This window comes from Solea senegalensis, linkage group LG18, assembly GCF_019176455.1.
Source record: "Solea senegalensis isolate Sse05_10M linkage group LG18, IFAPA_SoseM_1, whole genome shotgun sequence".
Lineage (NCBI taxonomy): Eukaryota > Metazoa > Chordata > Actinopteri > Pleuronectiformes > Soleidae > Solea > Solea senegalensis.
In genome coordinates, this window is record NC_058041.1 from 5,337,425 (window position 1) to 5,360,019 (window position 22,595).

At 40.2% G+C, this 22,595-nt stretch overlaps 2 protein-coding genes and 1 long non-coding RNA gene across 5 annotated transcripts; 1 reads left to right on the forward strand and 2 right to left on the reverse strand.

The window, feature by feature from the left end:
• Positions 1–554: 554 nt before the first annotated feature.
• Positions 555–13,372, reverse strand: prkar1ab (protein kinase, cAMP-dependent, regulatory, type I, alpha (tissue specific extinguisher 1) b). The gene is made up of 11 exons (XM_044013638.1): positions 13,218–13,372; positions 9,498–9,713; positions 8,538–8,708; positions 6,344–6,435; positions 6,192–6,253; positions 6,047–6,093; positions 5,789–5,947; positions 5,030–5,090; positions 4,720–4,841; positions 3,831–3,912; positions 555–2,918 (listed from the first exon to the last, which is right to left on the reverse strand). Exons 2-11 carry the CDS (start codon positions 9,669–9,671, stop codon positions 2,746–2,748), a joined length of 1,143 nt encoding a protein of 380 aa, XP_043869573.1. The 5' UTR covers positions 9,672–9,713; positions 13,218–13,372; the 3' UTR covers positions 555–2,745.
• A 1,350-nt stretch (positions 13,373–14,722) lies between these two features.
• On the forward strand, positions 14,723–22,583 carry LOC122759274 (WD repeat domain phosphoinositide-interacting protein 1-like). 3 transcript variants are annotated; one of them, XM_044014021.1, is made up of 13 exons: positions 14,723–15,124; positions 15,683–15,721; positions 15,889–15,971; positions 16,891–17,060; positions 17,164–17,260; positions 18,178–18,275; positions 18,357–18,449; positions 18,547–18,617; positions 18,775–18,882; positions 19,261–19,425; positions 19,513–19,620; positions 19,795–19,931; positions 20,862–22,583. In XM_044014021.1, exons 1-13 carry the CDS (start codon positions 15,048–15,050, stop codon positions 20,981–20,983), a joined length of 1,368 nt encoding a protein of 455 aa, XP_043869956.1. In that variant the 5' UTR covers positions 14,723–15,047; the 3' UTR covers positions 20,984–22,583. The 3 variants fall into 3 exon arrangements, with proteins under 3 accessions (XP_043869956.1, XP_043869957.1, XP_043869958.1); XM_044014022.1 differs by lacking the exon at positions 15,683–15,721; XM_044014023.1 differs by lacking the exon at positions 20,862–22,583 and having other exon boundaries at positions 19,775–19,839.
• On the reverse strand, positions 18,626–19,775 carry LOC122759277. Its single transcript, XR_006358249.1, has 3 exons — positions 19,715–19,775; positions 19,502–19,603; positions 18,626–19,417 (listed from the first exon to the last, which is right to left on the reverse strand). It is a non-coding gene; the product is annotated as an uncharacterized LOC122759277 (long non-coding RNA).
• Positions 22,584–22,595: the final 12 nt, after the last annotated feature.

A 22,595-nucleotide genomic window follows, 5' to 3' on the forward strand; every position in this document is an offset into this window, starting at 1 on the left:
AAAGAAAGAAAGAATCTGATGCCATCTAAACAGCCATGAAGCAGTTAAGCTGGGGAGTCAACAAACCAAATATTTGACACAGTTCCTGTTCCTGCGCGCAGCTGCAGGCAGGGCACGTTTTTTTTGTTGTTGTTTTTTCCTCTTTTTTTTTTAATACATTTTTTATTATTTATTTCAAACTCACTCTTCCATTCATTCCCGATCACCGGAGGCCGACAACATCATTCCAAAGTCAGCAAAGAGAACAGACCACGAGCTACTCTGATGAGAAGAGCCGCCTCTTTTTCAAAATAAAAGCAATGACACTAGTTTTGTTTTTGAAATAAAAATCTGCTCACCCGTGTGACGCTTCCATACATAAATACTTCAGATGTCCTGAAAAATCTAGAAACCCTCATGTGTTTGTTTGCCCCAAGACTGGACTTCATTAAACCTGTAATATTAACCCTTTTTAAATCTATTTTTTTAAAAAGTTATTTTCTCTTTTTTTTGTTGCAACCCATGACGTTTTTTACACAATACAATTACATACTGTTTTGTCAAGAAGAAGAAGAAGGAGAAGAAGAAGCATTTATTTACTCTGTGGCACTGGACACCTAAAATAGAATTTATGGAAAAATAAGTGTTTACAAAAGACAGTTAAACATATATTTTTTTCCTGTTTTTTTTTTTTAAAGATCACCATCACTCCAAAAACATAAGTGTATCATTGAGTCAATGATTTTTTTTATTTTTACTATACTATGTTGAGGACATTTTTGATTACAAACCATAGCAGAAGAGTGACCAAGTTATTTGGTATATACTTAAAAAAAAAAAAAGAATACTGAAATACATGTAATACTGTGTTTTGTTTTTTTTGAGATATTTTCTTATTTAATAGTTTTTCCTTGAGGCAGTTCTTGTATGGACAGTCTACCGATTACAGTGAGGGTAATAAGAACGATAATAATAATAATAATAATAATAATGATAATAATAACGTAATGGCGCTTCTCCACTACACAGTCCCGACACGGCACGTTATTTTTTGGATAGTACCTGCTCTGGCGAGGTTCTAAACGAGCTGAGCCGATACTAAATTGTGATGTCAACAGACTGCCGGCCACTGATTGGTCAGAGAGTGTCGTCACTGGAAGAGTCATGAGTGGGACGTCCGACACATGAATATAAACCGAGTTATCAGTTAAAAATACTTAAAAATCCCTGAAAAACGTGTGTTAATCTTCAACATTTAGCAAAGGAAAGGTCTAAAATGTCAATATTTAACAGAGGAGTCTGAAGTATTTACCGACAGCACCGCTGAAATCCAGCGACTGAGCCGAATCGCAACTGCTTTACAAGTCACTAGTTTGTGTCGTGTATAAAACCTCGCCGCGGCTGTGCTATGACGTCGTCGAGGAAGAATATGAAGTCATGGCAACCACTTTTAAAGGCGGCAAACTTTTGTGACGCAAATCCCAACATAAATTGTGAGAAGAGCAAACAAATTATTTCTCATATTTACACATAAATCCTCACTAAAAAGGTTGGGGAAAATTCTGCAAATAATTTTTTTTCTGACCCCCCCAAATAATGTCCCATGACCCATCTGTGGCCCCCGACCCAGTGTTTGGGAATCACTGGATTAGATGTTAGAATCAACTGATTCTAATGACTGAAAACACCTACTTTACAAGTCACTATTTTGTGCGTTTGTGTTGCATATAAAACCGCGTCACAGCTGTTTCTTTTTTGTAGCCATGCTATGAATTCGGCCACGTTGAGGAGGTACTATAGTAATGGAAAACCATACCAAACCATGTAGATTAGAGCCGTGCCGGGACTGTATAGTGGAAAAAGTGTCATATTTCCTGTTTGGAGCCTCAAAGAGTAAGGGGGGGAACGGAACACCCACTGCATTTTTCCCACGGCTATGCATCGTTGCGTCATGACAATAATCAACATTTGGCACTAGCCTGGCAGCCGCACATTTAAATAAGAACCTTAGGTTGCACAAGCTCTCGCTCTCTCAGTCTCTCTCTCACATAAACCAAGCAAAAACCATCGTCGTTGTCTCATTCTACAAATTTAAAAGTCACTGAAAATCACAACCGGAGCATCAATTCACAGCTAAAAAAAACAAAAAAAAACCAGAAGTGGGAGCAGTCAAGTTCCTCCTGCTTCACTCTTCACGTAAAGACTAAAGCGATGTCAAAGAAAACAAAAAAACAAACTGTAAAATGCGGATTAAACTCGCTTTAATCCGACCGCAACATGAATCTGTAACAAAGTCACCAAAAAGCGCCATGTAAAGTTTGATTGTCCTGTCTCCTCAGTGTGAGACCCACATGTCAGTCAGATCTGCAAACAATCCTGTTTTATGTTCACTTCTAATAACAAAAGCAAAACCAGCAATTTATATAGATATATACGTAAGTATTTATGTATATATACACCTATATAAAATGCAGGTAACGTGATGTAACTGTGCCTACAAGGTAGCGTACAGCAGCTGGTACAAGCGCTGGTGAATGGCTAAAAGTCACCTCTGCCCGACAACAAAATAAACTGTGTGTAAAAACAAAAGGGAGAAGAAGAAGAAGAAGAAGAAGAAAAAAGGTAAAAGGAAAAAAGGAGAAGAAGAAGAAGAAGAAGAAGAAGAGGAGAGTGACGAAAAAGCAAATTGCATTGGTGGACCCTGGGTCTAAAAGGAGGAGGAGGAGGAGGGAAAAGGGTGGAGGAGGAGGAAGAGGGACTGGGACTTCAGACAGACAGCGAGACAAAGCTGTTGTACTGCTGGATGTTACGTTTGAGAATGTCCGAGCAGGGACCCAGGACGCGCTCGAAGCGAGGTCGGTCGAGCTTGACACACTTGAGGGGGCCGCGGGCGACGACGGTGGCGGCGCGGGGACGGTTCATCAACAGAGCGATCTCACCTGGAGAAAAAGACAAGGAAAGACAGTAAAGTATGCGTTGAGTCAGTATCGATATCGGTCCAATACTGGTCAAAAATCACTGGATCAGATATTAAAACAGAGAAGAATACAGTTGGAGGATTATGTCTTTGAAATTGCACAACTGTGTCGTTAACAGCTTCTTAATTTAATGTCTGATATCGTACTCATATCAGTTAAGGGATTAGTCGGTATCGGTCAGTATCAGTATAAAAATGTAAAATCTGATACAATCCAATCCGGACTGTAAATATAAATACATAAAGAGAATTACGTCTTTGAAATGACCCAGGACGAAGGGTCTAAAATGACCGCATCGTGCTGACATAATATTGGTATCAGGTATACTCAAGTCAGTGACATCAGTATCATGCCATCCCTAGTACAAATCAAGAAAAACCCTGACATAATTATGTGCTTATCAAGAGATAAGACCTTTAAGTTATATGACAATAGATATAACTTAGGAATAGAAAGAAATACAAAATGAAAAACAAAATGAAAAACAGTTTTTCATTGTTTCTGATAATCTCTGGTGATTCACATGTAGTACCTACACAGCCCACCAGAGGGACTGAAGTTCTGATATTGACATTTGGGCTGTTATAATAAAATGCAATCTATTGATGTGATTACAGTTTCTGGAAAGTGTTGCTCTAGAAAAATGGTGGCGCTAGAAGAATTTACTTTTCACTTGGCCAATAATGTGATTTATTTACCACGACATTTAAGACATCTTCATTAAGATGCATGCACACAGTGAATCGACCTACTACTACTACTACTACTACTAGTACTACAAAAAACAGTTTTACTAACATCAGAGCCACTAATTGATAGTGGTAAGTTGGTAACAGATTATATGCAATAAATAGGTTTTTTTTTTGTTCTTACCAAAGTAGTCTGATGGTCCTAATCTTCCCACTTCCACAAACTCCTCGTTCTCTGAGCGACGCTGCAACACGGCTGCAGAACCCTGAGAACAAAAACAAGTCAGCTTTTCTTCTTACCAACATAAAAGAGTTGGTTGAATTATTATATTTAAAAAAACAACAGAAAAACAAGAGCACTCAGAGAGCGCAGACCTCCAAGGCTTTAACACGTTTTACATACCTGCACCTGAAATGTTTACTGGATGTATAGAACTTGACCTGTTTATAGATATAACCATTTTACATCAACACGACAAAATTAACCCTGATCTGTTAGGTTGCCACAGAGATAAACCATACGTTTAAATTGCTGCCAAATCTATAATCTGGATCAGATTTCAGATGAACTTTAGTGTGATTGTAGCGTTTAATCCTGCATACACACATCAAATTTCTAATCTGATGAGTTTCTTACAATTTTGCCAATTATAAGAGACAGGGATTTCTATTTCAATTTTTTATTTCAATTTTATTTAAAAGTGTGTAGATTCTTACTAAAATTTAACAGGAACAAAATTGCATCCGGACTTGATTTTAAAAAAGAGGGCGATCCAGTCAAGATGCAAGACCACACACAAGAGATTCCAGGGATTTAGGATCTAACAGAAACCAGGTGATTTAATGTGACTTCGGAAACCCCCCAGACATTTCTTCAGGTTTCAAACCTGTTTATTTTTGGTGTGAACACACCAGAACCATGATGGTGTAAAAACTCTTAACAGGGTGTTTTTTTTTTGTTTTTTTCCCCAAAATGGGCCAAAATATGAACAAAGCACTGAATAAATAAACAACACATGAGCTGCAAAAACAGTTAACCTTAAAGGAGCTGTTATCGTGGAGTGTGTGTTTACCTCTAAGATGATGAAGAACTCGTCTCCAGGTTCTCCCTGCACAACAATCTTCTGTCCATCCTCAAACTGGACGGGCTCCAAGGCATCGGCGACTGTCAGACGCTCCCATTTGTCAAGAGACTCTGAGGACGAGGGTGAGACACACAAAGACGCAACGTGGAAAATCTCCTTTAAAAGTTACTTGTTTTTAGATATTTTTATATACAAGTATATACGGGCTGTCAGGTTATTTTAAACTCGGCATCAAACACAAGCTTCCCGTCTTCTATTTTTAGGTTTTGGCTGATTTTGAAAATGAAAACAAACTCACCTAATATGGACACTTTCCTGAGGAATTCTTCGTACATCTTCCTCTTTCTCAAAGTGCTTCCCTGCAGAGAGAAAAAGACTTGCGTTAGTTTAACTGCATGACAATGAAACGCAAAGACAATGAGAGCAAGGCATGATAATGATTATCTGGATATTAAGTTTATAAGTAGGGCATAAATATGTAATAGCATTTTTTCCCCAAAAGATATTGCGATTATGATTTGCGATAATGATCAAACCTCTGTTCTCTATTCACTGTGTAATAGATGTAAAACATGGTGAAGCATAAACACGTACAAAGGTTTAATAACCACTCAAGGCTGGAACAATTAAACAATTTCAAAACCAAAAAGCAACTGTTCAGACAAACACAAGTAGCTTGTTGTAGTAGCTGCAACTAATGATGTTATTAATTAATTAATCTCCAATAATCATTTGTTGTTTGGTCCACAAAAATGTGAGAAAACGATGAAATATATTGACTCAAATGTCTTGTCCACAAACAAATTTCGTGTTTTATATACATATTTGATGCAAAAGAAACCAGAAAACACCAATAATCAAACCAATTAAACGATTATCAAAGTAGTTGGCAATTAATTTAGTAAAACATTAATACATGTTTATTCACTGCAGCCCTAGCATATATACATTATACATCATAAAAGCTGCTGGTGCCCTGAGACTTTTGCACAGAACTGTACACATATGTAGAAAAACTAAGAGTAAGTAAGAGAAAACCAAGAACGGTGTTCCTCACCATAAGTATTCTCCTGTAACTGTCTCTGTCGATGCCCCACAGCTTGACGTTGGTCTTGGCTCGGACGGTGGCCGCCCTCGGGGTGCCGTAGATCAGGGCCAACTCTCCAAAGCTGCCTCCTTCTCCGATGCTGGTCACCCATTCATTGTTCACATAGACCTGTCATAGCAGCAGGGTAAAAAACAGTGTCATAAACCGCAGCGGAAATAAAAAGAAAAAGGCTCTTTAAATGGTTTTTAGTGAGAGTGAGATACTCACGTCCATCTCCCCTTGGTCGATAACGTAAAAATTGTCGCCTTCATCACCTGAAAAGTTTACAACGATGACATTAACAACAACTCAAAAACAAGTCAAAAGACATTTTATTTTTGCTCAACTCGGTGGTGAAGCGATGTGATCTTACCCTGCAGAATAACAGTTTCCCCAGCGATGTAGGTGACGGGAAACATGGCGTCGAAAATGTCACTGGAGGGGAAAAAAGACATGTGAGATGATCAGCTCCACAGTTGCGCTCATATCCAAACTCTCACAGAGAGAGAGAGAAATCACAGGTACCTCCTCTCATTGTCATCCAGGTGGGAGAAAAGCACATTCTTTTCAATAGCTTTGGCCAACGCTGCCATTGTCTTGTAGTCTTTTGGAATGACCTTAAAAAAGACACACACAGACACACATTGTGAGTTTTTACTTTTATTAAAAGTTGTTTTTTTTGCTCTTTTCTGGTGTTGTGAAAGCTTTTCCTGAAAATAAACCAGCTTTTAGTAAAGTTACAACACTGTATAAGGTTGTTTGTGATGACTTATGACTTATACTTAATTAAGTGTAAGTCAAAAATCATACATGATAATGATCTTTAAAACAACTTGCCGCTTTACTAAAAGCTCTTAAATTCCTCCCATAACATAACATTTACTGCATTTACTGTTCTCTACTAACATATATGGTTATGACAGTTATAAATATATGAATGACCCAGGACTTCAGATTCTTTCTTCAAACACTGTCAAAGTACGTAAACAAGTTGTTATACATGATTAGAAATTGTTATAACGACTTTTATAAAGCATTAGAAATGCATTATAATGTCTATGCATGTGCTCCTAATGCATTATAAACTACACCTTCATAGAAAGTGTTACCAAACTTGATTGTGATGACGTTTCACTCACTTAAAAGGCCTCGTGAGTAACATCCTTACAATAAATATGTTGGGTCATGTTTTATATAGTAGTAGTAGTAGTAGTAGTAGGCCTTTATTTTTGTACTTTGGTATTTTACACATACCCAAAGTACAGCGAAATTACAGCAATCAACCTGTCCGTACACACATTAACACAGCACAATAAGACAGACATGACAGGATGAATGAGGCAATATAAAGAGGGGGGAGGAAAGGGGAAGAAACCAAGAGGACAGGGGGGAGCTCCTGTGGGGGGGTACAGTGTAGGACTGGGAAAAAAATAATCCCAGCAACATAGGCACATTTTACAACAAAAAACTCGAGAACAATTTACACCAGGAGAGGGGGAAAGGGGTGGAGGTGTTCCAGTGCAAGCAGGCAGCCAGCTGCAGCCATTCTACGGCAAAGGTGCAGATCCCGCCGGTCAGACTGGGGGGTGAAAGTGGCGAAGGCGTGGGATGGGGGGGAGAGGGGTGTGTTGCATATGTGCATGTGTGTTTGTGTCCATGCATGCATGTGTGTGTGCATAAGCCTGAAGACTCGCTTTCTCTAGCCTCACAATCAATCTCTCAGTTCGCGGGATGCCATCGCGATAACACAGCAGGTTGCCATGGAGACGTCCTTGATCAGGTCCCAGACAGAGTCAACAATCAACAGGTGTCCGTGAAGGAAGGGAGGTCGGAATAGGAATACAGAGCGTCTCAATGCAGCGATCTCCTGGGGGAGTTGTTCTAGCAAAGGCCTTGTCCGAGGCCGGTGACGCGGGGTAAAAAAACGCAGATTAGATTATGATGATTGTTTGGGTTAGGGCGAGTAGTCGCATTTCAATAGACTCGACTTACTCTGTTCGTTATCGATATCTTGTGCTTGCCATGTTTCTATAGCAAGTCTGAAGGGACAAACTAGTCGTTAAAGTTAATGCATTAAGTATTTGAAAAAGTGGAAACTTACGGCCTAAACTAAAAAGAATGGTATGTGAAGGCCACCGTAGTGCCCTAACAAGCTTTGGTAACGCAAACAAAAGATTGACTCACACGTGCGGCAGTAACATCAGCTCAAATGATTTTCATTCACTTTGAATGGGGGAGCTTTGCAGAAATGCATTGTGGGTCCGTAGCTTTGCCATATTTGTGGCAGATATAGACATATTCAACTTCTCAAGCAGCAGCTAAAGCTCTGACCAATCAAATCACGTTTATGCGTTTTTATATAATTACAGCAACTATATTATATTACTATACTATAATATTCATATCAGGAGCCAGGTCAGCTCTATGGAAGTCACCATTTTGGACCACCATGTTTTTACAGTAGCAATGTACAAACTAAATATCTTTTGAGTTTTGACGCTAACTGAAGGCTACATTAGATTCTCCAACACACTTGGAAAGAAAGCGTGAGATGAGGGATGTTCAGCTGCAAACATGTGACTTCACCCATACATTTTACACCCTTTACCTTTAAGAGATTGAACAAACAGTACAGCACATACTGTACATTATTGTTCAAAGTCATATGATCGTGTTGCTGATGTTAGTGTGACATTCTTCTCATCCCGTGTTTGTTTACCTTTCTGACATACGAGGCTGCATCCTCCTCTGTGTAAACCTCTGCGCTGAAGGCTCCTCTCCGCCGGCGACCTTTGACCACGGGATTCATGGGTGGAGACACCTCCTCATCTCGTGAGTCTGAACGGGAACTACTGGCCTTCTGTTGGTTCTGGATCTGCTTGGCCTCCTCCTGAAAGGAAGGGAGAGGGATGGAGTCCATGAGGCAGAGGAGCAGCACTGTCTGTAGCTGCTGTAAATCAAAGGTTATACATACAGCAGCATGTAATGAAAATAAATAAAATATGATAAGAGCTGATGTGAGGGACTATCTTAAAATAACAATCCAAATGATTTAAATGTAGAGACGAAAACTTGTTTGCAGCTACGTTTCTCGGCTCTTTGTCTTGTGTGTTGCTAAAAATAAAACGTGAAGAGGTCACAGAAGGTCACCGTCGACTGAATATCAAAGAGCATATGATAACAAAGGGATGGTTCACGGTAAAATGGTGCCGACATGCTATTTTCTCTCTGAATAAAATAGTTTAAGCAGTACAGTAATAAAACAAACATTCCATCTTACTGTATGTGAATTTGTGTGATATACATTTGCCTTCTAGATATTAACAACCAAATGATGATTACAAACTCATTTGTATCAAAGATAATTGGATAACGGGAAGATTGTTAACTGTTAACTAAATCCTGCCTTCAGTGGCTTGTTAGACTTAAAATTAAACGGGATAAAACATAAATTCAAAGTGGATTGTGTGTTTTCATTCAATTTGATGAATCATTAATAAATTGACCTGACTAGATATGAACAGACACTGTATTCAGCATTGAATATGGCTAAAGTAATCTCTGAATGAAAGAAAAAGGAGTGAGTTTAACTGTGTAACCACGTGGTGCAACATGGGAGGAAATGGCTTTCTTTCTGTCCACGACAACAAGTGGGAAAAAAAATTATTATAAGACAAACCTTCTCCTGTCTCTCAAAGTACTCCCTGAGGAAGGCCATGGGCCTGTCGGGCCTGGAGGTGCACAGCTGGACAATGCAATCCTTCAGCAGCTGTTGAATGTTGTGTTTCTGCACGTACTGCTCGCACTCCCTCAGGCTCCTCTCCTCCTCACTGTTCGTACTTCCAGATGCCATGACGACAACTGTAACGCTGCTCTGTAACCTCTAACCTTTGTACTAGAGAGAGAGAGAGAGAGAGAGAGAGAGAGTCAGAGAGAGGGTGGACAGTAATGGAAGGGTGAGGAGGGAGGGAGGGAGGGAGCATTATTCCTTGATCATCACACATGCCTCATTCCCACAACAACAGAGGAAGTTGAGATTGACAAAAATAAATAAAATAGACAGAAATTCAATGTCAAAGTCACTTCCTTCAAAGAAATTGAAATAAACAAACACAGCAGCATCATAATAATTTTAGTTTCATTTGATCAAGTGTCTTGCCCAAGGGCACTGGCCTGTAGCAGAGCTGGGAATTGAACCCACAGCCTCCAAGTGAAAAGAGAACTAACTTACTAACTGTTCTACAGAACAGATTTACTAACAGTGTGTGTGTGCGTGTGTGTGCGCGTGTCATGGTGCGAAACGGTCAGACAGAAAACATGAGAATGTGAGAAAAATAGAACCAGAGTGAGAAAGCACGGGGGAGATGGGGAGTTGTTTTGGCTCCAGGGAGCCTCAGAGCCACTAAGTGTCAGGAGTGGAAAAGTGGTCATATGATGTGATCACACATATCTCACCAGAGACGACGACAAACTGACACAGGCGCTGTCTTAACATCGCCCCCCCTTTGTTGTTGATTTATTTACTCAAAAACTATTTTTCATCAGCGTGAATGAAGCCCTCTCTGTCACAGAGACACAAGCTATGACTGAAACAAAGTAACCAAGGCCTAATTATAGACAAAATGGAGGAGACCAGTGAATCAATCAACTGTTTGTTTGTGGTGGTCGGGGGACTGAACTATGAAGACAAGTGCACTAGTTCCAGGTTTCAACATTTCAAGCCACAACACTGTTGCTGAGCAAAAAAAAAAGCCTGACAGATCATGTGATCAGTGTGTGCGTGTGTGTGATATAAGCCACGAAGAAAGGCCCTCTAACACCCTGCTGTAACTAACATGTGCATTTCAGATGAGCAACAGTAAACGAATAAATGTAATTAGGAGAGCGGGTCCTGAGGAGCAAACAGACCCGTCACTGCGAGTGTATCATCCATGTTGTGCATCAGTGTAATAGGATTTGGATAATTTCTAATCTGACAAGGCCGCAGGGAGATTACGAGACATGTTATCAAAGATGAGGCTGAGACTGGTTTCATGCAATTTACTACAATTGTAGTGAAAACTAGGCAGGATTACTTTAATGTATAACTACTAAAGGAATAAGTAGTAAAAAATTATGCAGTTTACTGGTATAAAGTGTTAATTAGGCGTGGGACAATATGAATTTCCTGTCATGATTAAAAACAATATAAAATGAACACTTTTTGGTGAACTTTTTAGTGAAATAAACAAGAATCTTAAAGGTCCAATACTGTGAGCACTAAAATACTATGTATCCCAAACCTGATCATTTGTTTTGTCCAAAAACCAAAATGAACCAACATTTTTAGACATATGGGGCAAAGAAATCAGGAAATATTCAGCTACAAGAAACTGAAAAATCAGAGAACCTGTCTTGAAAACACCTGAACCAACTAATCCATTATCCAAAATGAATGGTGATCCATTTGCTAAATGATTAATAATATGTTATCGATTAATCATCGCTGCCCTGGAGAAAACAAAGAAAGATTTCATCAATTCTGGTATGTAAAGGCCACCGTAGTTCTTTAACGCACATGGGGAAAAGGAGGAGTGGGCGGGGGAATCCTGCATTTGTTACAACCTGCAGTCTAACCATTAGATGTTATTAATTCTTATGTACAGGACCTATGTACAGGATACTACAGCTGTAAAGATGCAGAATTCAAAATAAATCACAATATGGCTGAAAGAATTACTTGGTTATTTAATGACTAAATTAATCGTCAACTCTTTTGATGATGGATTAAAACGAGTTATCTATTTTACATCTTAAATGTGAATATTTTCTGGTTTCTTTGTTACATGGAGCAAAGAAACCAGAAAATATTCACATTTAAGAAGATGTAAAATATTCATTAAAATGGAATAATTTTGCTTTGTGGACAAAACAAGACATTTGAGAACGTCCATCATTTCCAGTTTTGAGAAACACTGATCAACACTTTCTGACATTTATGGACCAAACAATTACACTTAGTTAGACAAAATTCTCAGTCACATTTAAAGTAAGGATGTTCTCAATTAATGGTGGATATGTTGCATATAACTTGTTGATGTCCCAATACCGACTGTTAATATTAAAGGTGGGTCAAAAGATTGATTTGGTGATATATTGTCGTCCTTCCTCTAACAATATGATAATTGATTCACAAGGGCAAATATCGATATTTTTAATTAATAAATTAAATTACGGGTGTTCGAAAGTAAACAGTCCCTGCCAGTTTCACTCGCCGGGCATCCCTACTCCATGTCTCCTCGCGGTGATGCTGCTCGTATGAGAGGGGAAACAGTTACCTGGTTGAAGAAGAGAGAGTTTACAGCACGACAATGGTGAAAAAAAGCTACGTTAAGAGATGCTCCATCCATATAGACTTGATGCGCTTTGTTCTCTACAATATGTCGTGAATAAATAGAAAAATCCTACACTTTAAATTTTTCACGTTGATTTCTGTCAGTTAGACCAGGCATGTACAATGTCCAAAAATCACACCTGCGTTGCTTTGATTTGGTTAAATTGCCATTTAAAAATGATAATTGTGACAATGAAAATTAAGTTATTATAAAACAGTGCATTTATATGTAATGTTTCCTGGCCATTGGCCACCGGCAATTTTCACCTTATCAAATTGTTTAAAAAGTTTGGACACTCCTGAGTTAGACATGATGTATTGCTATGTGATTGTCCCGCAATATATTGATTACCACAGTATCGCTGTATAGTAGTATTATCGGTATCGTGGGTCATGTATCGTATGGTATTATGAGGAACCGTGTGAATCCCACTCCTAGTTAATATTACTTAATTAATTCGAAGTGAAATGACCACAGTCGTAAAAACCACATCAGTTACTGTGTCAGTTAGTGCGCTGCAGCATCGCCTCTGCTGTCAATTCAAATTAGATGAAACACTATGGATTCAGGGGAATGACCTTGTGACGGCGGAATAACACGGCAAGAAACACGAATACAGGATGTTTAAAGTCGTACGAGCTAAGCAAATGTCACAGCCTTGAAAGACAAGAGTGAAGCTCATAACGTCCAGTGTTTAGCAGCGTCTAGGTCAGGAAGGCTTACAGAGGAGGCTGACGGCTGCAGCACGAAATTCAACGTGAATAATAACAACCAAGCACACCAAATACTAGAAGAACGACACAAATACCGCCGTTTCCTTCATCTATTTCCAACCTGCGTAGTGTTAGAGAGCGTAGCCAGTGTTATCAAAAGCCTAGCTTGCTAGTAGCTCCGCGCAAAGGCATAGCTCTCCTCTGATGACGCCATCTTGAGTTCTATCATAAACAAACGAGACGGAGGGAACAAATTTCACCTATGCGGAGGTCATGCGTTTCGCTGCGGCGACAGCTTCGTCAGATACTCACAAGAAGCGGAAGAATTCCTGCCGAGCCCTTCGCTAGAGACTCGGGATGGATGATAGTTTTTTTCCTCTCCTGAAGCGTACCGTTACCAGATCCTCCTCGCTTCGATTTTTTTCCCCGAGCCCTGGACCGCTGCCCCACCGGATACTGCTGCGGACCAATCAGCGGCGCCCGCTGACGTCAATTCTCCTCGTTCTGACATGTGAGCCCGTAACCCTTGGCAACCTTAAAGGAGACGACACGGAACTCGTGACGTCAAGGAAATAGTTTGACAAGGGAGGGGAGGGGAGGGGAGTGAGCAAATTCGATAGACATCCGATTAAAATTAACCCCGATATTTAGGAATATCTGTTGATACTAACCTGGTGCCATTATTTACGTCAAGCACATATTACATTTGTATGGAAGCCCGTTTATGCCACTTAAAAATTCAAATATATTTAGTCAAATACATTTGTATTTTTACAGTAGATACATGTACTTTAATTTAAAAATACTGTCACTATTATTCAAATATTTACTATAAATAAGGTGCACCTTTAATTTTTTTCTATATGACATTTAACACTACACTATTCCCGGAGACCCGGGTTCGAGCCCCGGTTGGAACAAGGGCCTTTCTGCATGAAGTTTGCATGTTCTCCCTGTGTGTGCGTGGGTTCTCTTCGGGTTCTCCGGCTTCCTCCCACAGTCCAAAAACATGCAATGTGGGGATTAGGTAAATTGGACACTCTAAATTGACCGTAGGAGTGAGTGTGAGTGTGAATGGTTGTTTGTCTCTAGTTGTGTGTGGCCCTGCGATGGACTGGCAAACTGTCCAGGGTGTACCCCGCCTATCGCCCGATGTAGCTGAGATTGGCACAGCACCCCCCGCGACCCTCTGGTGGAGGATAAAGCGGTTAGATGATGACTGACTGACAGTGATTCAGTTTAATGATATGTATTTATTTATATAATATTTTACATAACTTTATTTGTAATATTTGTACATTGCTATTTTAATATATCTTATAAATATGGTGTAATACTACATAATATTTTGTTTTAAACATTATTTTTCACACTATTGTATCCTATTATATTTGTGTATTTGTTATACAACTGTTATTTTCTAATAAAACTAAACATTTTCTCATGTAATTTAATGTAACAAAACAATTGTATCTTCGTGTTTAGTTTCGCCTTTAAAATAAGTTTTAATTTAAAACAAACATAATGAACTTTAAAAATATTTGTCGAACAACAAAAATCTTTCGACATCGCTCTCGAGGTCGTTGAAACTTGATGCGCGTCTCTTATCCAATGACATTTTCAAAACAATTCCTCGTGACGAGACTGAAAGTAAAATTGGCCAATCAGCGGGCGTAATTCTCAAAGCAGGCGGCCCTAATTCGATTGACAGCTGTGCTGTTGAATCGACGGGACGCTGTGAGAAGCGAACCCAATCAAAATGGCGGAAAGGACGTGTCGACGTGTTAGCGCAGTCCAATCGCCTTGCAGCTCGCGGTGACGCATCCTCCCATCAGCTGTTTTTGTTTTGCAGTGTCGACCCATAGAAAGTTAATAACACAATAATAACACCGTGGACGTGCCATCATCACGCGGAGGAGGACGCGGCGTTTGTTTTGTTGTGTCCGGGTTCGGGGACAGTTCGCTCGGTGTGCGATGTGTCACACCTGAGCCAGTCTGCCCGGACGTTCCCCCTCCACGAAGAGTGTGAGCGTGGCGCCTGGAGTCCGGGAGCAGAGGAGGGGAAGCGGGGGGATCAACCCGAGCCCAAGGAAAGGCCTCCGACCTCGTCCCACTGAGAGCAGCGACACTCCGGCGGTCCGGATGGAGCCCCAGGATTTACCGGATTTCGCAGAAGTGGACCGAGGATTCATCTGCGCCTCGTTTAACCAGGACACCACGTAAGCGACCTGCGGTTCCGGCCCTCCTTGAACTCAGTCTCCTTTGAGTGTTGATGTATTATTATTGTCAAAACCGCAATAAAACACAGTGTAATTTGTTGTTTTGTGCGTCCAAACCTAAACTACAAGCGTTTAAATGCCTCGTGTAAAACTTCTAGATCAGCTGAGCGTGAATTAGGCCACTGTGATAATCTTTTTAGGCCTGTTGCACTTTCACATACGTTAGTGACCTGTGTTAAAACTGACACAGCTTTAAACTGTGGATTTAACACATTTAGGCCTCATGCAGTGACGTTTCAAAGGAGTTTGAGGGCCTAAGGCTAATGGGGCGCCCTGGGACTCTCATGCCACCTCAAAATAGAAATCAACAGCTCATAAATTTACCGTCTCACACACACAAACTTTCCGCTACATTGGTTTACATGTGCTGGTGTAAACAGGTGGCCTTCTCCTCTGCATGTTTTAGTTTCATTAAAATACTTTCGACAAGAAACAAAAACAATGAAAAGGGAGAGCAAACGATGAGAGAAAGCTGAGACTAAAGCCTTTTGTTTTCAGCCAGAAGTCGAGGCATCACCAGTCAGGAAGTGAACGCAGGTAACTGCTTCATCTCATGTCTCTTATCTCTACTTATACAATGTAAAACTGCACCCTGGTGCAGAGACAACCAGCTAGCACTGTGCTGTGTTAGTGTGGTATTGTACACCTTAAAGGTGTATGTGAATGTGGTTGGTTAGATGGTGTGTGCTGTGTTTCTATCGTAGTTCTCTGTCTGTGGGCACCAAGACTGGCTACCGACTCTTCTCAGTCACCGCTGTGGACAAACTGGACTGTATCCATGAAGGAGGTAGGAAATAAATGGACGTTATGCTTGTTTCTACGTTACTCTGAGAGTACATGTCCCATCAGCAAAGCTCCTGTAACTGACGGTGGTAGTGCTGGATGGTTCCTGGTAGGAATTAGTCGCTAATACAGTTAATATAAGTATCGGTTTAAAAATCACCGGATTGGATATCGGCAAGATAAAAAGGTGAAATCCAATACACGGCGTTCCTACAGGTTCTTGAAATCCTTGAGTTTGTATATTTGGGAAAACACTTCAAGGCCTCTGAAAGCTTTGAAAATTGCCCTAAATAGACATGGGTCATTGAAATGTGCAAGAAAGAAGTTCAGTTGATATTTAGATAAATGTCTCCCTTGTTTGTTGCGACACACCACCTACTGTTGCCTTTCAATGCTTGATATACGTAGACTTCGCAGGCCTAGGCAGAACGAACATCAAGTCATAATTACTAGCACTCTCCACTGTCTCTCTCCGTGACGTGAGAGAGACAAAGAGATTGACGTGAGATTCCACTCAGAACAACAAGCGAGTAACGTTCAGCAAAGAGAGAGCAAATGACGACTTGATGCCTGGGAAATTAAAATTTCAAGATCTCTGTCTGTACAAACACTGGCTTTGACCAAGATCCCAAGGACATTCACTCCAGATGCAGAGCGTGCTGCAAATCAATAAAAGTAGACGCCATGGGCGAAGACGCTCTTACAAGTTGCCCTCCCATCTTAAGCCGTGTCGGAACATTCTGTCCTTGAATTTGAGGGAATTGATCCTGGAAAGTCATTGAATTTTAAGTCAACAAAAGGTGTGGGAAACCTGAATACAATAGAAAGGGAAACGAAATAAAATTAAGGTGCGGGGAGAGAAAAAAGTTTTCTACACCAAAAAAAAACGCTAAAAGGGTTACACCTCTTGTCTCCTCTTGCAGTTGAATGTCCAGACGTGTACATCGTGGAGCGGCTGTTCTCCAGCAGCCTGGTGGTGGTGGTCAGTCTGTCCATGCCACGGCGAATGAACGTCTACCACTTCAAGAAGGGCACGGAGATCTGTAACTACAGCTACTCCAACAACATCCTCTCCGTCAGGCTCAACAGACAGGTGAGCGGCATGACGACACAGACCTGGACATGTGGACACCCGTGTCACGGAGCCGTCGTGTTTTTCGCTGTTACACTAATCTCTGTGTCACTGTCTCCACCAGCGGCTGGTGGTTTGTCTGGAGGAGTCCATCTACATCCACAACATCAAAGACATGAAACTACTCAAGACCCTGCTCAACACACCCACCAACCTGTCAGGTAACCACAATTCTGTCACACACGGTGTTGTACTGTCACCAAGTACAAATACTTCCTTACTCCATTTAAGTACAAAATTCACTACATTTCCTCTATCTATCTTTGTTGGTCGTTACTACCAAATAAAATCAGAAGAAGAAGAGTTGGTATTATGGTCTGTGTTTATATAGAGCTTTTCTAGTCTTGATGAGCTGCTTTACACTAGTTTTCACCCATTCACACATCTTTCGTACCCATTCACACAAATGGGTACGTGTGAGTGTCTTGCTCAAGGACACGTATAGACTAGCAGAGCCAGGAATTTAACCCACAACATTCCAGTTCAAAGACAATTCAATCCCAACTTCTCACTTTTTTAATACTTTTACTTCTAAAACTTTATATCACTTAAGCACAGTAAATGTCATATACTTTAAGGCTTTTACTTAAGAAATAATATAAAAAAAAGTGTATAGTATAAAAAAATAAGGTGCATAAAGGTAAGTTGTAACTAATTTACCAAACATCTCTTAGAAATTAAATTAGGTTTTACAGGTTTGGAGAGTAAAATAGTCAATATTTAAAATAACTATTAGCATATGTTCGGCTCAAACTTTAAGCAGTTATTCTCAAAATTGAAATGATGCACATAATTAGTCACAGTTCGAAAAGGGAATATATAGTTTTAGAGCATTTTTTTTTTACATTTTATTCTTTGCATCATTATAAGATTTAAAAGTTGGTGTTTAAAGACAACGCCCACACTGTCACCAGGCCATAAGGCAGCTCACAAATGTATTTTGTCTCTGACTGAAGACGTTTTAAGACACTAGCAACCACAACATTTATATTAGATCAGCTGCTTGGATAAAATTGGCCGTAGGCCGAACTTACATGCTGACCAATTATCTAAAGTGTCCTGCTTTCTCCCGTCGTAGGTCTCTGCGCGCTCTCCGTCAACCACGGTAACTCATACCTGGCGTACCCTGGCAGTGCCACCATCGGAGAGATCACCATCTACGATGCAAACAACCTGGTGAGACAAATGCAAAAACAATGCAGTGGAGACATTAAAAAAAGTAGAGTCACTAGAAAAATGCTTTTTTCTGTCCTTTAGAGCACGGTGACACTGATTCAGGCCCATGACAGTCCACTGGCGGCTCTCACCTTCAACGCCTCTGGCACCAAACTGGCCAGCGCATCAGAGAAGGTGATCAATCTTTCATATATACAGTAATAAATATCCACCAAAACCCACAACACGACCACCACCTTTCACAAGAGTCTTACCATTTTCTGCACCACAGGGAACTGTGATCAGAGTCTTCAGCATTCCTGAGGGACAGAGGCTGTTTGAATTCCGGCGAGGGATGAAGAGGTCAGCACTCACGTTTTCACATTTAATTTACTGCTTATTCTCATGTAAAACATGGACAAAAGACAATACAGTTCACGTACAGTATAGGCCAATTGTATACATTTCTATTTACAGAGTTTTCTGAACCGTTTGTGTTTTTGTTCCTTCTGTTCGTCAGGTATGTTAGCATCAGTTCATTGTCCTTCAGTGCTGATGCCCAGTTCCTCTGCGCGTCCAGCAACACAGAGACGGTCCATATCTTTAAACTGGAGCAGCACAGCCCCAGGTAAAACACTCGTATTTGTTTCTACATCATGAAGGAAGTTTGTAGATAATGCTGGTGGTGGTTTTGAAGATACTGTCATTCAAGTAAAAATTTATTTACTTTTGAACCCACTTACTTATATACGTGATTTTTCTTAAAGCAATACATAATTACTCCGTATTTCAAATTTCATTTTCTGAACCTTCACTTGGGACAATTCATTGAACGACTAGCGACATCTGCTGTATTTCTGATGTAAAACAATGCAACACTTTCAGCATTTCACCATGTGAAATTCCATTGTGTGACATTTGAGGTGGCTTACTAGCTCCATAAGATGTCACTAATTCATACATACTGGACTTTTTTAGTCTTTTAATCCTAATCATTTCTTTACAGTCAAGAGGAGGAGTCTCCCACATGGTCAGCATATGTGGGCAAAATGTTCACTGCAGCCAGCACCTACTTGCCCGCCCAGGTGTCAGACATGATGCATCAGGACAGAGCCTTCGCGACCGTTCGCCTCAACATGTTCGGCCTGAAGAACATCTGCGCCCTGGCAATGTACAGCAAATATAGTGACACACAAAGATACATACACAGAGAGAGTGATGTTTGTCAACACCTGCATGTTTTTCACCTCTGATTCAGGATTCAGAAGCTCCCTCGCCTGCTGGTGGCGTCCTCGGACGGATTTCTCTACGTCTATAACGTGGATCCACAAGATGGAGGCGAGTGTGTCCTTGTCCAAAAACACAGGTGAGTATAAATATGTGTGTGTAGCTGATAATGTAGGAGAATATGCTGCTTTATATAGATATGATTCAGTTGACTATTATTTAGAGCAGCTAACCTAACTCCTCCTTGTTCTATGTTTGTGTTATCACTGTGGGTCTGGTGTCTTGTCGTTAAGTCTCCGTCTACTTCCTGCAGGTTGTTTGACTCCAGCGAGGAGCAGGTAGAAGAGAATGAAGAGCTGACACAGGACGCCTCTCCTCAACCAGCCGGCCAATCGTACGCAGCCACTGTGGCGCTTCCTTCAACCCCGCCCTCCTCCACCACCCTCATGGGTAAAGCCAATCATAAACATTTTTTAAATGCACATGCCAATAATATCAGAAATACTCTTTAAAAAAAAAAAAATCATAAAGGTTGGTTTAATTATTCCTATGAGTATGAGATTATCATATTTACAAACACTTACCAGCCACTTTCTTAAGTACAGGACACTCAATTTAGTGGTGAGTGTAAAATATAATTGTATTTTTTGGACGAGGACATGAATAGGAATCAATGCAGGAAAAACTTATTTTCAGCAAGTGTTGTATTATGAAAGACTATTATACTCATTATCTACAAATTAAAATGTGTGGGATTGCCATATGTAAACTTATTAAGCTGGTCAAAATTAAACTAGATTTAATCAATGTACTTAGGCTAATGAATGTAAATGTCAACAACCAAAGCAAAGGAAACACTTAAATAAATGATTATCCACGTCTCCGTGACATTTTTGAAGCTGGAAAGTGCTGCCATAAGTAAAATGAATGCACAATAATATGAAAACAATGAGCAAAAATACATATAAAAGTTAACTTGTTGCTTTAAACATGGACTTAATCTGTTGCAGCTGTAACATTTAATAACAATTACTGAAATAAAAGTGTGGAAGAAATACACCCCCCCCCACACACACACTCAATAACACTCACAAACGTGCTGGCAATTACTATCATCCCTTATACACTCAGCTTATAGCAGGATAAATCAGTTTTATAACACATTAGAGGACAGGGAGAATCACAACACTAGCTTCAGTAGCTTAGTGCTCGTCGTGTGCATCACTAATTAGAGCCCCCACCTGCTACAACGGGTAACCCATAAACTTTCAAATTCTTAAAAAAAATGAATGCATGTGTTTACAATATTAAAAACAATAAAATTAATAAATATTTTTTAAATTTATTCAGCTACAACTGCCTCCTAACTTCTTTTCCCAGGTTACTCTGAAGATGGCGGAGCCCAGAAGGGCGAGGTTATTCCAGAGCACGAATTCGCCGAGAGCCCCATCTGTCTGGACGACGAGAACGAGTTCCCTCCGGTCGGCAACCAGAGTAACTGATCAACGCCTCCACCCTGTTAACACCAATCCCCTCCCCCCACCACCACCACCATCCCAATCAGACTCACATGTTCTCGAGCAAGAGAGGATGGACGTAGATATTCCTGATGTATTGTCCCTCACACCTGTACCCCTGCTGGCCTAGGGTAAAAACGTGAAAAGTGCCAGAGTGCAACTTCCTGGTGTTTCTGTGTTCAGCTTCCCTCTCACCTTTTTTGTAAGGACAAAAAAAACCCTAAAACAACTCTAAACAATGTGCATATTTAGAATATTTTAGGCTTTTTGCGCTTGAACAGATTGAGAGTCCTGCTCGTAAAGGTCCAGTGTGTAAGAATTAACTTGAGTTGCTCATCTGGGAACTACAGTGGCCTTTTTTCTTTATTTGCACATTAAGCTTCTGCTTCAGAAAGTGAAACACAAGCTCTGGCTTTTTTTTTTTCCAGGCTGCTATACAAACACGTCAACACGAGATGGCATCCTCCTGAAAGCAAGGCCCTTGCGTTAAGTACATACAAATGACTTTTCTAAGGCTACGTAAACCAAATTATTACACACTCTGTGTGCTCAATTTTTATAATTAACCTTATTAAATGTTACACACTGGACCTTTAATTCCCATTTTCATGCGATTAGATACCATTCATTATTTAAAAATGAACATTTTTGCCGCACAATGTTATCATGGTAGCACATGATTGGTCCACTTGCGAAGACGTGCGCACATGACTTGAATATACTGAGAATCGACAAGCAACCATTTTAGAGTCAACTTAGGCTAAGAGAGGTTCATTTTAGCAGCTTAATGTTAAAGTCTGGTCATGAAAGTACTTTTCTTTTTCCTGTCACCTGAATAAATATCAGGGCATTTTTTTGTCTGGGACATCTCAAGCTCATCACAGGGCATTACATGCATCACATCTCGAGAGACGGAGGAGCAGCAGCATAGTCCACTCAAGAAAGGAAAAGACGCTGTAAAAGTGTGACAAACTATTTAAATCCTGACACATGCAGTAAGTATTATGTGACCTGCTGCGATGCAGCTGCGCTTCTAATTATGGCGGGTGACAGGCGAGACTGAAAAACCTGCCTGTCACAAATGTAACCTGATCGCGTGGACGTCCGTTGAGACGTGCGGTCAGCAGCTCAATGTGAAAGGAAACAAAAAATCTTGACGACGAGCCGCGCGTGACGTAACAGTTACACGCCGGTGGATTTCAGCGATGTCCTTTTGTGTATTTACGACTTGATGCTGAAAACTATGTTAACTAATAATAACTATGTTAAGTCATTATCATTTTTACTTTGATGTACCGAATATTCTTTTTTTTGCAACAAAAAAAACAAAAGTTTTAAGTATTACATATCACTGACCATGTGTACGAAATTATATTGAGGATTTTTACTGTGTGAAAACTGTGTGTGTATGTATATATATTTACATATATATATATATATATATACACACATTTATATAGAGTATTGTTATAAGAAGTAACATTTCAGTTGCCAAAAGGTGGCATTGATAGGACACATTTAAGAGCTGTTCAACTGGGACATTCATCATCACAGAGACTCATTAAAGTGGACAAGTGACTCAAAACCTGTGCTGTCT